Genomic DNA, 16510 nt, shown 5'->3' with positions numbered 1-16510 from the left:
TTATGTTTGGGTAAATTGTAAATTTTATTGGAAAACAAAAATATACAACTTGGAATGGATTTTTTGAGGCATGTCTGTGCCAAAAGCAGTTAAAAAAAGGAAAAGAAATGTGACTAAAACGTTAAAAAGCATAGTAAGAATCAAACAAAAAAGTTATCTGGTATAGAACAGCAGATACAAAAAGAGTCAGTGTACGAGTACCTGGTGGATACGCCCGTTTGTATTTTTCTGTTTAGATTTTTTGTTGCTATAGTGCAATGCTGAGAATTTCCATATATACCTTTGTCCATAGTCCATGCAGAGTAACTCCTCCACAAAAAAAAAAAATCAATTTAAAAAAAAAAAAACCACCAACATGCCAAGTTGTCCAACTTGTCAGGTGGCCCCGGTGTCACCTTGGGCAGCTGGGGCTGATATGGCAGAAAGGTTTGTACAACCCGTGATGGCTTCAGTGCCATGCCCACCACCTGCTCACATGACCAACATTTCAAGGAAAAGAAAAGAAAAAAAAACAAACAAAAAAAACCCAGATGACAGCAAAATAAAGGGACATGAGGACTTGAATCCTAAGTATTACACATGCAGTTCCTTTGGACAACAGGGGGGTGGATGGGTAGAGGGGAGAATAAACATTTTACAGATAAATTACAAACAAAGAAAAGGCAAATAATTTTATACAAGAAAAAAAAAAAAAAAATCCTGTACAAGGCCTTCACTTCGCCGTCATCATTTGTACAAACTCTGAAAAGAAGAGAACAATAAAGTCAGTAGAGTTCAAGTCAATATTACACCAGTACCGATTCTAAGGCCTTTTACACACAAGCAGATTTGGTTTTATTTTCAGTAATGTTTAAAGAAAATGTCTCCTGTATTTTAAATTAATTTAAATCATTGCAGCCCCCCTGACAGCGGAAAAGGTTTGAAACATTTTAATGATAGTAGGCCTAAGAAAGTATCTTTTCTTTCCAGTTCCGTATCAGATTTACTAATAAAACATCTTTGGATACTTAGCTTTTATCTGTATGTTTTACACTGAAGAGACAAGATGGAACTTTTTCTGTGAATAGAGGCCTTCTGAATTGAAGACATTTCAGTGCTAATCTAATGGGACATGCTTCCCCCAGGTGTTAAGTCTACAGCCAAAAATGTCCCTTTACACAAGCACAGAAATTTAACTTGAATCCAGCATGAGGTCACATACAGGGAGTACCAAGTTTACAGAAAACCTCTGTGATCAAGTGTATTAAAAATATAAAATCAGTTTAGGCAGTGTTCACACTGACACTCTGGTATGTCAAAAAAAGCACCTTCTGTCATGGTTTTATACAAGACAAAGGAGTTGCTGAAAGATGTATACCAGCGCGTGGTAGTCAAAGAAACGCTTCTTTTTCCACTAAAAAAATCTCCCATGTAGTCAACATTTTGTCCACTGCAGTTTGACGTAGTACTGCATCAACCAATAGGAGACTGCGATTAGTGGTCTCTCTGTGCTTTGCAATTTCAGAGGAAAAACAGACTGCCGCTATGCAAACCTATGCCGTTAGCAAAGCCGCTATGGATAATTTACCTAACAAAGCCATAGGCTAGCTAGCTACATGCCAAAATATATACGCACATGCTATACCCAAGAACACGCCCACACCACAGATACCAGGGCGTCGGTTCCAACGCATACCCGTTGTCAGTGTGAACACCCCCTTAATCTGACCGTGTTTATGGTAATAAATTAAAAAAAAATGTTGTGAGAGAAACGTCAACTTTGAACATGTCCTCAATCTGTAGAGGGGGAGGGAGGGAGGAAGGAAAGAGAAAAAAGAAGGGAAAAAAAAAACCCCTGCCAACAAACCTTCGTAGTTGACCTGACCATCTCCGTCAATGTCTGCTTCCCTGATCATTTCATCGACCTCCTCGTCCGTCAGCTTCTCCCCCAGGTTTGTCATAACGTGACGCAGCTCAGCAGCACTGATGTACCCGTTTCCATCCTGGGACAAAGGCACAAAGCCGGTCACCCTCATGACGGCCAGAGAGGTCCCCACACAGACACAGGTTCCAACAGGCCATTTTGTTTTTACCTTGTCAAAGACGCGGAATGCTTCTCTGATCTCCTCCTCGCTGTCTGTGTCCTTCATTTTCCTCGCCATCATGGTCAGGAACTCGGGGAAGTCTATTGTCCCATTTCCTGCAAGACGAGCACAGGGAGGGAGACGTTCAGCCATCGAGCAGCAGTGCCAACGCCAAAGCCAACGCAGCCGCGCGGCCTAAAGTTGCGCGTTGGTAAGGGCAGAGGGGCCTTACCGTCAGCGTCCACCTCGTTGATCATGTCCTGCAGCTCGGCCTCGGTGGGGTTCTGGCCCAGGGACCGCATGACCGTGCCCAGCTCTTTAGTGGTGATGGTTCCATCCCCATCCTTGTCAAATAGCGAGAAAGCCTCTTTGAATTCTGCCAGGAGACGGGAGAGTAAAGAGGATTAATGTCAACACTCTCACCCACAGCACCACCTTCTGGAGTCCATTCAGGTGCCAGGACGACCTCCTGAAGACAGAGCCAGGCTCAAAGTACAACCTGTCTTCACTAAAAAGCATGGCAGTACACCAAGAGCAAACTGACCAATTCTAAGACTGCACTAGATTGGTTTGGATGCACCACTGCAAACTCAAGGATATGTAATGGTTCCAAATGGAACAGGTCTGGCCAATGCCTGAGGATCATCATTTTCCTTCAATTTGAGAAATTCATTGCAGAAATATAAGCAGGCTGTCAATAAAAATTAATTCTGCAAGTGAACCCAAAACCTTAGCCAGCTGCCTCGGTGAAAGGCTCCAAGAAAAGACCAAAGGTTTGCGCAGAAAGTCTTCGCATTGGCTGAGGCACCGCTGAGGTCAAAGCAGCCACTGTTCTCCTGCCTGATGCCCTCGTACAGGGCTGCCAGACCCAGTTCCTGGAGATCTGCAGCCCTGTAGCTTTTTATTTCAACCCTCATTTGGCACACCTGATTCTACTAATTAGCAGCTCAATGAGATCTTGAGCTGAGACTGAGGATGTACTGTGTTAGGATTACTGTGTTAGGAGTAAAAACCTACAGGATGGTAGATTGCCGGGGGGAGGGGAAAAATAAAAAAAATAAAAATAAAAAAAAAGAAATAAAACCCTAGCACTGCCAGACCAAACACAAAATGCAAGTGTCATGAACAGGAGGAAGATGGAAATTGGGAGACTGGTTTAAATTCAGAGGCCTCATTGCTATGGCAATTCTATAAAGACCCCAGAAATGGCACTGACTGTACAAGAGGTAGCAAATAAAGACAGACTGACACAGCAATTTGTGACGTGCCAGGAAAGCTAACAGCTGGGACACGTTCAATTACCTAGCCCCCAGTTTAACAGAGCAGGGTTTTAAGACCATGCACTTCAAGTTTTTAACTTCTTCCCTTCGGTCCCAAACTCAGCACAGTCATTTCAAGCAACGTACACATCAATACATCTAAACTAAGGTAAAACAAAGTGTCTGCATGCAGGCAGACAACTCAAAAGCTCTGCACTCAGCACACTGGATAAACTCAATATAAACACGTGGTGTCGATACCGTTACCAATTAGACTGAACAGGCTTCGGCTTACAGCTGAACATGCTGAGAAACTAATCACATGGCCTGAAAATGACAAGCTGCCCCAACAGCAGACGCAAAGAGGCCCTCACACACAAACAAAGGACCACGTCTTCAGTAAAATAGCCTTATCACACAGTGGCAACAGAAGCACGCTTTTCTCCCCAGGAAACCAACAGCAGTGTGTCACTAACTACAGGCCTGTATCCGATGAGAAGAAAAACTCACACGATCGGGAGCAGAGCACTCTTTAAACGCTGAGCTTTGATCAGCCCGCGGCAACCTGTGTGCCTCGGGGTTGCGGTTCCAAAACGCTCAATTTCTGTAGCATAGCAACAACGCAATGTGGCAGCAACAACGCAAAGGAGATCATGCTTTAGTGATGGCATCTGTCCAAAGCACAGGAAACCTGAGGAGTGAAACAGGGATATGCCATTTTCTACACAACCTTTGCCTCAGAGTTGATGTTTCTGATGCTCAAGTCCAGGGACTTTGCAGCTGAACAAATAAGGCATTGAGTGCAAAATGATATCAGTGCAGTCCCGTAAGTAACATTTACTTTCCACCATCTTGTACCAAATCTTAATGAAGCACACACTGCCCATGGACCACACTGGTATACTCCAGAAATCTAGCATCATACCTGCAAAAGGCACAACTATCAAGGACCCAGAGTTTGCACAACCCAAAAAGACCCAGATTTGAAGAGGACAGATAGAATGGACCCAAGGGCACAGAATGATGTAAATATTCACTAGCTATGCATAGTGTAATTATTCGCCATTCTGAGATGCAGACTAAAACCCACAGCATATCAAAAGACCTTTCAATGAATCACAGATGGTTAAAGTTAAATTAATATTCCCAGGAAATGTAATCAACAAATCTCAAGTAGCACCCATAAAATACCTCCTCCACCACATTACTATGACAGAATGCAAGAACAGCAGATGGGACTGTCATCCAACACCATGCCTGTCAAAATCTGCATGCCACGTCCAACCTCACCACCACTCCTCCACCTGCACACATGAGCCTGAAGTCTGACTACACCCACCTTAAATCTTCTAACGTTTCACTAACAGTAACATTCATAGCATACATGCTGGAGCAGGTGACTGAACGTACATTTTACGGTTTTTCCCTTAACCATGCCCTTTGGCCCAGGTTTATAGCTTTGCTGGGAGAGAGATTACAGTAGCGAATGGCCTGATTCATAAGGGCACATTTATGAACAGGCTTGCCCCAAGGGAAGCCTTAAAAGGCAACAATCTAATCCAGAGATATTGGCAGTGCAGCTAGGGACAATGCTGCAGGCCAAATAGAGTGAAAATAAGGAAATATGTCGTAATCTTACCAGCAATCTGCTCTTCTGTCAGTTGATCAGCCTGCAGAAAAGAAAAAAAAGGTTAGCCAGAACAGCTAGTAAGCTACACTACATACCTTCCAATATACAAACAAATATTATAATACAATGGGCGCCACATTTTATTTCCTGCAATGCAAAACTTGTAAAAAGTGGTTTAGAGTACACAGTATAAAATATGACAGCAGCCTGTTCATTCCTGCGCCCGCGCTCCTTCCTTACTCGTTCAGTCCGACTCTCATGTTAAAAACGTTGTTCATCAGTCCTTATTTCATATTGTTTAGGCGGGTTAGTTCTGGCAACATTAATATAGCTCCACATTCTATGTTCCGTTTGACAGGTTCTGCAAGAAATAAATAACGCTGGACCATCCAACCAAACTTGCAAGTCACACCTGGAGATTTCTTGTAAGTCTTAACGTTATTGGTATGATCTAGTCCGTCAACAGGGAGTTTTTACAAACTTGGTTATGGTTGACTTTGGCACCAGGATGTACACTCTGCAATAGCTGGCCAAGAGAGATATCTAATTTGGCACCAAGCGCCAGCTAGTTAGAACTGCAACACGTGTACTGCTCTACCCTGAGGAGCAGTCAACGCAAACTACCGAGCCAAATCGCTGTACAGCTGTCAGTGTAGGTTTGACGAAGGTAGCTAGCTAGTTACAAGTCCATTCATAACGTTCAATATATATTCTAGCGTTAGTCTATATCACTCGATACAGTGGCTAGCCTGCTACGCCATGAGAAAAAAAAAAAAAAAAAAAAAAAAAAAAAAAACTAGGTGTGGTGAGCAAACTCTTTTCCGGTACGAGTTTCTTACCACATTGGCCCATAGTTGATCAAGTTACGTTAGCTAACATTACAACTACTTGCTTACGCTAGTGATGCCATCTGTCTGGCTACTCCAAGGACCAAAGAATCTGATGTCATTTGAATCAGATATAGAACAGATGGTTGACTATTTCAGATAAGCTAGCGAGCTAACTGCGCTCCATCACACCGGAAAATTGTGCTCCGTAGCGGAAGACTATTGCTAGTCAATTGACATTAGCCAATACATACACCATCCAACTACTAATCTTAAAAAGCAAGGTGGCATGTTCGCAGGTTTTGTGAAACCAACTTAATTTCAAGAACTACGCAATTCCTCCAATTTTAACGATGCAATTTCTTTAACAAAAATGAAATTAGCCTTACTGTAGGTGCGCGAAATGGACAAGCTTTAGGGGACTCTACATGAGTAGCATACTAGCTAGCCAACGAAGCATGCTGAAAATTATCGAGTTATTTTAGGCGAATGATTCACGCAACGTTGCTGGATTATTGAATCGCCTCGTTTTTAAGGTTTCCAGAAAATATAATTCATACATCTACATGCGGACTAATACTACCTATGTAAAGAATTGTCAGCACAACAGTTTCAACTTCAAAGGCCATCCTCACCCGGGCTTCAGCATTGCAGAGAATATCACCGATCTCCGCTCCAACGAAATGAAAGTTAAACCCATCAGACCAGTCACTGATGCATGTACCGCCCGGGTCGTTTAACACAATAACCTCCTGAGGTTAGCTTGATTACATTCTTTATATATATATATAAAAATTTACATCTGCACCAAGATTACTGGGCATTGCTTGCGGAAAATAACCCACGAAATATTTTACGTCTGCAAGTTAACGTCGATTCAAGCCGCGATCAGGAATACTGATGCGTTCTGGCGGGACACAGACGCCACTCTCCGTGCTCCAAGTATTTATTTGCAAATTATTCAAAACCCCACAGACGCAGAACCATGATCAGAATATCAGTCCTCCAACTTAACGTTAACGACGATACTGTATGAGTTAGCAGTACTTACCATTGTATTATTCTAATTTCAGGTTCTAGCTCCACAACAGCCAACCACACTTTCCAGCTTGGATCACCACGGGATGATAGCAGAACGACTCTGACCCGCCTTTAACCATCGTTCAAAACTCCTCCCCTGCACTATATCAATCCGCCAGCGTCAATACTCGCTAATTACAACAGTCACAAACACCGAATATACATGGGGTTTATTCATGCATATTTAAGCAAACATAAAAACAAAAGTAAAAACGCATCACTATATATCTTTTTTAATCGTCAAAGAAACTAACGAATCGGTCTTTAATTCAGAACTATTTGTTCGCGCATGTTGACGTGGTGCAGGTTTGTAATGTGCCCTGTACCGTATAGGACGTACTAGGAAGCGATAGCGGTTTCTGATTGGTGCGTTCGTACCTGCAATGCGTCACTCCCTTGGACATGCACTCTAGCGCCAGACTGCACATGAGCTGCCCGAGGCGGTGCGAGGAATGCAAAGGGCAATTATGGCTTTCTGCAAGCTTAATGCAGCCGTCAGTGCGAGAGCCCATTCATTAGTACACTACACCTAGCAATACACCAGCAACTTTTACGCATCTTTGCGATCCGTCATACTGGACAGCAATGGCCTACACACCAGTCATTTTTCTTCATAGATATAATAATTCTATAATCAAAATTTTTTTTTTGGCAGCACTGCGTTATTTTAACAGAAAAAGACACCACCAGTTCTTGTTTCTGTGAAATCGGATGCATCTCTGTTTGTATGTGAATAATAATAATTATAAATCATAAACTTATTGTTGATGAAACTGCAGTTAAGTTGCGAACTTCATTCAACAACGGTTAATTTTAGCCCTGTTTTCTGCGTTCACACGCCTAACCTCCAGGTGACACATCGTTTAAAGTTTAACATCCATGCTTACTGGATGAAATTGTCTGCGTTAATAATCTTTGTACAATTGTACCTTGTTTGAGGAGTTTTGTGTACCAGGTTTGCAGAAGGCTATATTCTATGAGTAGTCAAAATAATAATTTGAGTCGACCAACAATTTGTGTCAACCAGTGTGCTTCAGGGCACATTACCATGGTGCCACTCAGAGATTTCGACAGTAAGGACCACCACAGAATATGTGGCCAGCTGTGAGGCTCCATCCACTGAAGAGAATTCCTCACCAGCTATCTCTGCCACAGCACCAGCAGTACCGAACAAGATGAATAGTGGTGACAGTGAGATCAGTGCAGGTCCTTCTCAGCGTGCTTTCTGTGGTCCATCTGTTCCTCACCACATGACAGGCCCAGCCAACACACACAACTCTTGTTGAGACACACACACATGCACACACACACTTGGGTGGTGCAACAGATTTGAACATGCACAGGCATGCTCTTATCATAAACTGGCAGGGCAACACATAAATCCCAGAATTGTTTTCATGTTACTAGGTACACACACATGTGCACACCGCTGTTGTGTGCCAACACACACAGGCATGCACGTGTGCACACACGCACACACACAACACTCAGGAACAATGCTCATCTGTGTCCTTTTGGGAGTGTTATTGTGAGTGAGGGCTTTTATCTAAATTGCTGAGCACAAACAGCTCACCACACATCAGGTGATATTGCATTCTCTTCTGGTACGGTAATAAACAGAAGTCTGGTATCATGAATCATTCTTTTGTTTGTGGTAGTTTCCATAAGTGTTGTAGACCTTGGATTGAAAAGCATTGTAGATCACATTTATGTGATTTTATTTTTACCTTGGTTATACACACATGCACACACTCGTGTACACATACGCACACACACACACACACACACACACACACAGACTGTGTACTATATATATGTGAGTGTGTGTGTGTGTGTTTTCTGCGTACATTGAGGTGTATACAAGTGCTCTATGAGCACCATGTCTGAAAAGGGATTGATTAATAAAGTTATTACTATTGTGCATTCCACTCACTGTGGGTGAGTCGTCATCCTAACAAGTTTACATTTATTTTTACCTGCTGTCCCTAGAAGCCCAGCATAATTTATGAGATCGTCACATAGCTGGAGTGGGATTGTGTCATGGAAACAGTCTCGTTGTTTCTGGCTGAACGCACAGGGACCGATGTCGCAAATCTCACCATGACAGTCCCCTTTCTGTTAATCAGGCAAAGAACTCCTGGGGCACCTAGAGCTTTTGCCCTTATTACAAGAGCTTTCCATTTCGGGGTGAGGCACTGCAGTGGTGAGTACTCACAGAATTAAATGGCGAATAGAGAGAGCAGATTGAGGCTCTGCTTTCTAATGATAACATGCCTCCAGAGGGGCAAATACCAAGTGAAGATCCTGTAGAGGATTGTGGGGGAGGGGGGAGGTGTAATGTGGTGCAAGAAAACAACAAACAGCAACCTGAATCCAGAGGATGTCAGCAGCAGTCCTGAGAGAGGAGAGTGACACAGTGTAATCAGATTAGTCTAGAACGTAGGGATGAGCTTGGCCAGTGGTGTGCACTGGGTATCTGATACCCCCTCAGATCTGCTTCTGTATGCTTGGATGGCTCTTCTCTCCCCTGCTGGCCATCTGTCCCTGGGAAACCACTGAGGCGATGGGGATTTGGGTCAAGAATGTAACAACTTCTGCCTGCCGTTCACGAGCGATGACCAAAGTTTTGCAGTGTGCCCCTTTCATTTCAAAGTTGTGTCGCCCCTCCTTCCCACTACTTAAAGGCCTTCCAATTTTTCCCCTATGGTACCACGCCCAAAACTACAGGATCTGGGACGGGAAGCATTCTACTGCTGCCAACACATGCCCTTAATAAACACAAACCTAGGGAAAGGATGAATCACCACAAACAGCGAACACACACACCCACCCACACACACACACACACACACACACACACACACACTCCCAGGTTTCTGAAATGGCGCAACAACTTTAGCCACAAAACATTGCAGTAATGTAAAATCGGCAATTGCAAATGTGATTATATTTCCAGTTGGCAGGCACCCCCAGCTCACGTCCGTTTCTCCCAGATTCAGAGGGCAACTCTGTTTTTACCGTTTCATTTTCCATTCCATTGCTTGGCTGTACCAGGCCCACACTACCTCCTGTCTGCCCGCGGAAATGCGGCACGGTACGGTACATCGCCATTCCCGTCCTTCCCTCACTGCCCATTGTTGCTCAGCCCTGCCCTGACTCATGCCACACACAGACGCGCACAGACAGCGATGCGGACAGAGGAGTGCTTGTTTCTTCCTGCCCACAGTGCAGCCCGTAGCTGGAGATGGGCGTGCCCGGTGCTCAGGGTGGCATTTTCTGGCCCCGGTCGCCAGCACAGCCAGCAGACTGCAAGTCCAGTTTTCTGTTGCATATGTAAGCAAGGAAGCATATGAACGCTGGCCATTTTCTCATGGAGAAGTCTTGCTCAAAGAATAGCCAAAATAGGGGTCAATGGGGTGGGGGGAGGAGGGGGGGGGGCTGTAATGAGACAGTGGAAGCTGCAGCTGAACTGAGCAGTTTCCCCTTCACTTCAGCCGCTCATACTGAAACCCTCACATGCCAGTTCGGACCGCAGCCCCAGCCTGCTGCTATCAGTCCCAGCCTGCAGGTCACAGTCTGCCTTCAGGACAGCCCTGGGGAGGTTCTTTAGCACATTTTCTCAGCACATATCCCAACCCCAACTCAAACTGACCCCACTCCACACCCCCCAAACCCTTTCAATCGAGGGTCATGCAAACCACCCCTCACCCCTTCCCACAGTGTACATCTATGACTCTATTGTGTGTATGACATTTCGTTTATCTTCAGTGAGCTCATGCACTCTCATGTACAATATACCCTGTTGTTTCAGCACTGACCTAAATCCGCTGTTTTTTGTGCTGCTTCGATGCAGCAGATGATTAGGGGCAGGGGTCTCAAGAGTCTTTATTTTGAGCCTCTTATAAGGTTATGAATGTGAACCTACCAAGATCTGAAACCCACTATGTGTGTGTGTGTGTGCGAGTATGTTTGTGTGTGCATACGTGCATGTTTGTGTGCGCGTGTGTGTATGTGCGTGCAAGTGTGTGTGTGCATCCATGCGTGTGTGTGCGCGTGCAAGTATGTGTGTGCATGCATCTGTGCGTGTGTGTATGTGCATGCGAGTGTGTGTGTGCGTGCATCCATGTGTGCGTCTGTGTGTATGATGACCATTGGTGCTGTAACATGGTAGCTGGGATTTGCTGTATTCAGAGATTGATTTTTGTGTCAGTAGCAGCAGCCTAGTTTCTGAGTCGAGAACAGCCCCCAGACGGTCAGAATCCACCCAATCCCATTTGCGCTGGACACCATCCTCCCATGCACTGAGCTGGATTCCTTTCATCACATAATTTACTTAGCATACCCTTTTCATCTAGAGTGCCTTACTCAGCTTACACATCATCCATTTACGAAGATGAAGGATTAATACTTATTCGGAAACTGGTCTGATTAGTTCAGGAAGTACTTTCCTCAAGCGTGCATTGGCAGTTTCCCCACATGCTTGTGGCTTGGTTGGAATGTCACATGTCCGCTTCCTGAACCAGTGCTCTTTGCAGCTACCCCTGATGCCTCTATACAGATGGCTGATTGCACTGATCCAGGGTCAGGGCTGGGAGTTGCATTTAGGCTTATTCCAGGCTCTGTGCAGCTACTGGGAAGGTGTTCTAGAACACACTTGGTCTTCTGGAACAAACATCTCTCTCTCTCTCAGCAATTAGTGTTTTTCATTGGGATTTTGTGCTTTGAGCGAGTTGCGTAACATTGGCATGGTGACGGGGAGGGGTCCGGGTCGTCTGGAGCTGTCACGAGAGGAGGATAAGCTGGCTTGCATGCGTGCTGTTGTCCTGCGCATAAATCTTCTGTGCAGAATGGGGGTGAAATGTCCACTTACATCCTCTTTGTTTTCATGCCAAAGAAGCATTGTGTACTGGAGGGCCTTTCTGCTCTGTTCATAGATGCACATATTTTAAAAAAGCATTCATACATGGCTAAAAGAATAGTAACAGCGTTAACATAAAGAGGCCTTCAAACCTCAAGAGATTTATTAATTCACATCTTGTTTCCCTTTGATAGTTGTGTGCATTTCAATCAATGCAGGACTGGTTACTGCCGTGCTCTCTACCTCTTGTCAGCACATAAAGGATTGTCAGGGGACTTGTTCCAGGTTAAAGGTCAGATGGATGGGACAGATTGGAAACTCCTGGAAAAAAAAGCCTGCAATGCAGTTTTGCTGTAAATCTTATAGACATTGTACCCGACTAGAGGAAAATACAATCTCTGTGATGTCAGCCCATAGTGCTGCAGCCCAGGGCAGTCCTGGTGCGTGCGAATGTGTTTGTGTGTACAGTGTATGCGTAATAGTGTAAGCTGACATATCGGCTTCACTCTCCTCCCCCACCGACTCGCCTGAATCTTTTACCATGAGATCATTGATTATTTCACAATGCTGGACCTCTCTCCTTTTCTCCCACTCTCTCTCCCTTACTAGAAAAGCAGGGTTGATTTGTGAACTATTCTTTCTGTCTCACATGCACACACACACACACACATATCTGTGTGAACACATTAAAATTGCCATGTATTGAAGCCTGTTTTGGTTCCAGAGTCACAGGATGTTCCCTGGTAAGCAGATGAACCATAATCCTATGGGCCTATGGTCATGACACCAGGAAAATTCAAATATCAAATTCATAGAAAAATATTCAAACATAAGCGGTTTATATGACAGGGCAACAAATTGAATTCCAAAGTTCTGGATAGGTCATGAGGGAGAGACAGAAGTGGGGAAGGTATGTCAGTGGCGCCTCAGTAGTGATACACTGAGGCAGATTTTTAGATTTCTTGAGCTGATCAAAGCATTAATAATCAGGGTCACGCAATATTCTTGTCCTTTTTTGGCCATTTTATATACAATTGAAAATTTGTTTCAAAGCCCTGTGTGACTACACCATAATGCAAAATTCTCAATTTTTTCTGAAACACAATAATATGCACCAATACAAGTAATTCATTTTGAAACAGGGATATCAACACTTCATAGCAACTCAGTCACTAAGTGGTGACAGTTCTGGGTATCAGAATTCTTGCTAGGAGGGAGTGTTTGCTTGGAAAGCGTGTAACTGGAGGACCCATCCATTTTTAATGTGCCTTGCAGCATTGTCACACATTAGCAAATACAATGCAGATGGCAGAGGCTTGAGTTACATGGGCTGGGACAGGTTGGGACTGTGGACACTTCAGGTCTGACAGCCACAGAGCAGGTGTGTGGGTGTGTGTGTGTGTGTTTGGGGTGTCCTGGACAGGTGAGCACACATCTCGCTCAGTGGCTATATTGACTCTCTTTAAAATTGGGCTCTCCCATATGAAACAGGGTGGAGTGTAGAAGGTTTCGAGTATGCATTCCAAGAAGTGAAACTATTTTTTTTATTGTTGTATTGTTTTATTGCACTGTTTTTTCATGATCTGTTTTGTTTTATCATAAACTTCTTTTGTGTTCTTAGTTTCGTAGACAAGGTGCATCAGTATAGTCAAACACAACCTGTTTATATGAGTAACAATATGTGCCAGGTACACAGCTAATGTCAAGTTTTTCTTGCTCCCCACAGCCAACTGTGCCTTAAAGCAGGGTATAGAAGGAATTAAACAACTGAAGAAGCCCATTTTATAGCTAGTGCAAAGGTCACCGGAACTGTGCGCTTGAACCTTCTTCATGAAACCCACAGTCAGTTTCCTGTAAGTCATTTAGTACGTGTGCATGGTACATGCACACTATTGCACGTCCACACACACACACACACACACTCCAGCAGGAGTGCAAACTGCTATCATTCACACCACTATCTCTCACACCTGTCTCATACAATCAGACCTTAGGTGTTCCTCGCCCATGCCAGCCAGCTGAAACCTGCCAGCTCTTCATTAGCAAAGTGATCCTTAGCCACAGGGTCAATTCGCTAATCAATTAGCAAAACGTAGATCCATTACACGTTAATGCACAGGCCACCCGGAGTTGAGAATTCCTTAATGTAGAGGACTGGGTCATGACCAGAACAGGTTTGTTACAACCAGTTTGTAATCAAAGTGCCGACAAACAGCCCTTATACTGTAATCACAGTTATAACCCAATCAGTAGCCGTCCACTGGAAATGCGAGCGAACTGCCCTCTATTGAGCTATCAGTATATAAATCTAATTCTGTTAAAACTCAGTTAAAGGCATTTTAAAAAAACATATAGGTCCAAAGGAACTGGTTTGAGCTCGATGCGGAAATAGGGTAACACATCTCTCTTGAGCAGGCATGGATGAGCATAACTTCCTGTCAGGCTCTTTCTGTTCCTTTAGTTCCCAGAATGGAACCAGGGCCAGCCTGTGTGTGGCCAGCTGCGGTAAACCCTCCGGGGGCCCGCTGGCATTTGCAATTGACCCTCACCCTCTTTCCCGTCAGAAGCATGAGAGCGGGGTAGAGTTGGGTGTCCAGAAATCCCTCATAAGAGGGTGTGCCAGTTTTTTTTTTACTATGGGAGAATTGCACCTGTCCTTATGTATGAGAGCTGAGTTGTGTTTAAAAAAAAGGTTTAGAAAAAGAAAGGATTTGATTTCATCATCAAATCATCTCCAGCAATATCAACAGAGACTACCAATTTAGGAAGTTGTTCCTGCCCAGTCCGTTCCCCTGTGTGGAGTAGGAGTTCCTGTCAGTGTTGAAGCTGAGCAGAGTTATAGTCTTAAGGGGTTCCTGTGATGCAACATTTTCTGGCTGCTGTTAGGTGTTTAGTGTAAACACATAGCGCATATGCATAGCATCTTTTATGACACCCAGGCAGCTAAACTGTGTCATGACATTCAAATGTGAACTCTGAATGTCTCCATTAACAAAACGGAAATAGGATGGATTGGGAAACCCAGTGAACTTGAAATGGACCTGGAACTATTCAGTTTTCCTCCTTAGTTAAAATTCAATTTCAACTAGACCATCCTTAGTTCAAATTCAAAATCAAATACAAATGTGCTTAACATGCATTGTAAAAGAACACGTGTCACTAAAGCTGCCTTTCCTTCCCCCATTTCACCATTTTCTATACTATTCTTACCAGCTGTTGTCAGGCCACATGAATTTAAGCACAGCCGTAACTGGAAGAAAGCCAGGCTTTGGTCAATAGATAAATCAATCAAGAATAATTCTGAGAATAGCATGTCCACTAGCATGTCCACATCTGCATTTGACATATTTCAAGGAGATTACCACACAATAATCTGATTGCACTTTTGCTGCGGTGAACAAATAAATGAAATCTCATATCAGGGGTTGTATTCCGAACCCCTTCCCTACCACCCGGTTATGCGTCTATTTCTAATTACATCATACTGTAAAATCTTCCGTCAGCTGACCTGTCAGAATAAAATATATTTTATATAGTTGATTCAACACAAAATATGTTGCTGTTAATCAAAAAGGCTCACTCAGTGGTTTTCTAGAGGTATTTATACATATATTAAATTCACTGTATAAATCTATTTTACCTGAAGCATTGAAACAGCATTGAAAATGAGCAAAAACAGCACTGAAAATTAGGAAAACAGTTTTGTGTGTATTAACCTCTGAACATAGGCTTACGTAAAGAATGTCATGCTGCTTATGCTACATTACATTTTTCTTCCTGAGGACAGGGGCAGATAGACACGTGTGTGTGTGTGTGTGTGCGTGTGTGCATTTGTGTACGTGCGTGTGTATGTATGCGTGTGTTTTTGTTTGCGTGTGTGTGCGTGTGTGTTTGTGTACGTGCGAGTGTGTGTGTGTGTATGCGTGTGTTTTTGTTTGCGTGTGTGCGTGTGTGTGTATGCGTGTGTTTTTGTTTGCGTGTGTGCGTGTGTTTCCACCATCAGGCTTCCACCTCCAAATGTAGGGTGGGTGTGTATTTATCAAGCATAAAGCTGCAGTAGAGAATGACTGACCTTTCGGTACGGTGTGATGCAATCTCATAGATAGAAGCAGTTGTGCCTTGCACCATGCTATATCCCTTTCATTAAAAAACCCCTTTGACGGATTGAGATCGGATCAGTGGGATTGCACAGGGAACGGTGCTTTTCTACCCTTGATGTAGTTACTGCCTCTAAAGCCAGGTAGCGCTGCTTGCCAGTGTGCTGAATGCAAGCAGGAGATCACTGCAGACCTGAATGGCTTTGTTTCAGCTCTTGAGACCTTTATGGCTTTATTAGCATTTGAAAGGCAATCGAGTCAATGCGATTACACCGTTTGAGGGCTCACAAATTTTCCTGTGATGGAAATTTACAGCTTATACCACAGCCTCTGCATGTTCCAGTACACATTACAACATACCTTTTGCATGCATTTACGATTAATCAATGACACTGCATGTTTCATGATTTATAATGGCAATTAGGTTTACCATTTGCTTCCAAGTACGACGAAGCCACCTACTGTAAATAGTAGTGTGTTCCTATGTTAATGTATTCTTAATCTTCAAAACTTGGAGGCATTTAAAATTCTCATAGGGTGGTATAATGTTTTATAGATTATATATTATTATATTTATTATTATATATTGATTGGATATGCAAACTAAAATATATAAAAGTCCAGTAGGCCTACTGTAAGGGCCAGTTGATTGTTGCTTGTAACCATGTTCATTTTATGAAAGAATTCAGATCTTTT

The 16510-nt window shown here is 43.5% G+C and overlaps 1 protein-coding gene across 1 annotated transcript; it reads right to left on the bottom strand.

Moving 5' to 3' along the window:
* Window positions 1-6956, bottom strand: calm2a (calmodulin 2a (phosphorylase kinase, delta)). The gene is made up of 6 exons (XM_064317124.1): window positions 6831-6956; window positions 4962-4992; window positions 2296-2439; window positions 2073-2179; window positions 1847-1982; window positions 1-741 (listed from the first exon to the last, which is right to left on the bottom strand). The coding sequence occupies exons 1-6, from the start codon at window positions 6831-6833 to the stop codon at window positions 713-715; spliced, it is 450 nt and encodes a 149-aa protein (XP_064173194.1). The 5' UTR covers window positions 6834-6956; the 3' UTR covers window positions 1-712.
* Window positions 6957-16510: the final 9554 nt, after the last annotated feature.

This window comes from Anguilla rostrata, chromosome 18 (genome assembly GCF_018555375.3).
Source record: "Anguilla rostrata isolate EN2019 chromosome 18, ASM1855537v3, whole genome shotgun sequence".
Classification (NCBI taxonomy): domain Eukaryota; kingdom Metazoa; phylum Chordata; class Actinopteri; order Anguilliformes; family Anguillidae; genus Anguilla; species Anguilla rostrata.
The sequence above is the reverse complement of the archived record's forward strand: the minus strand, read 5'-3'. Positions and strand labels throughout refer to the sequence as shown.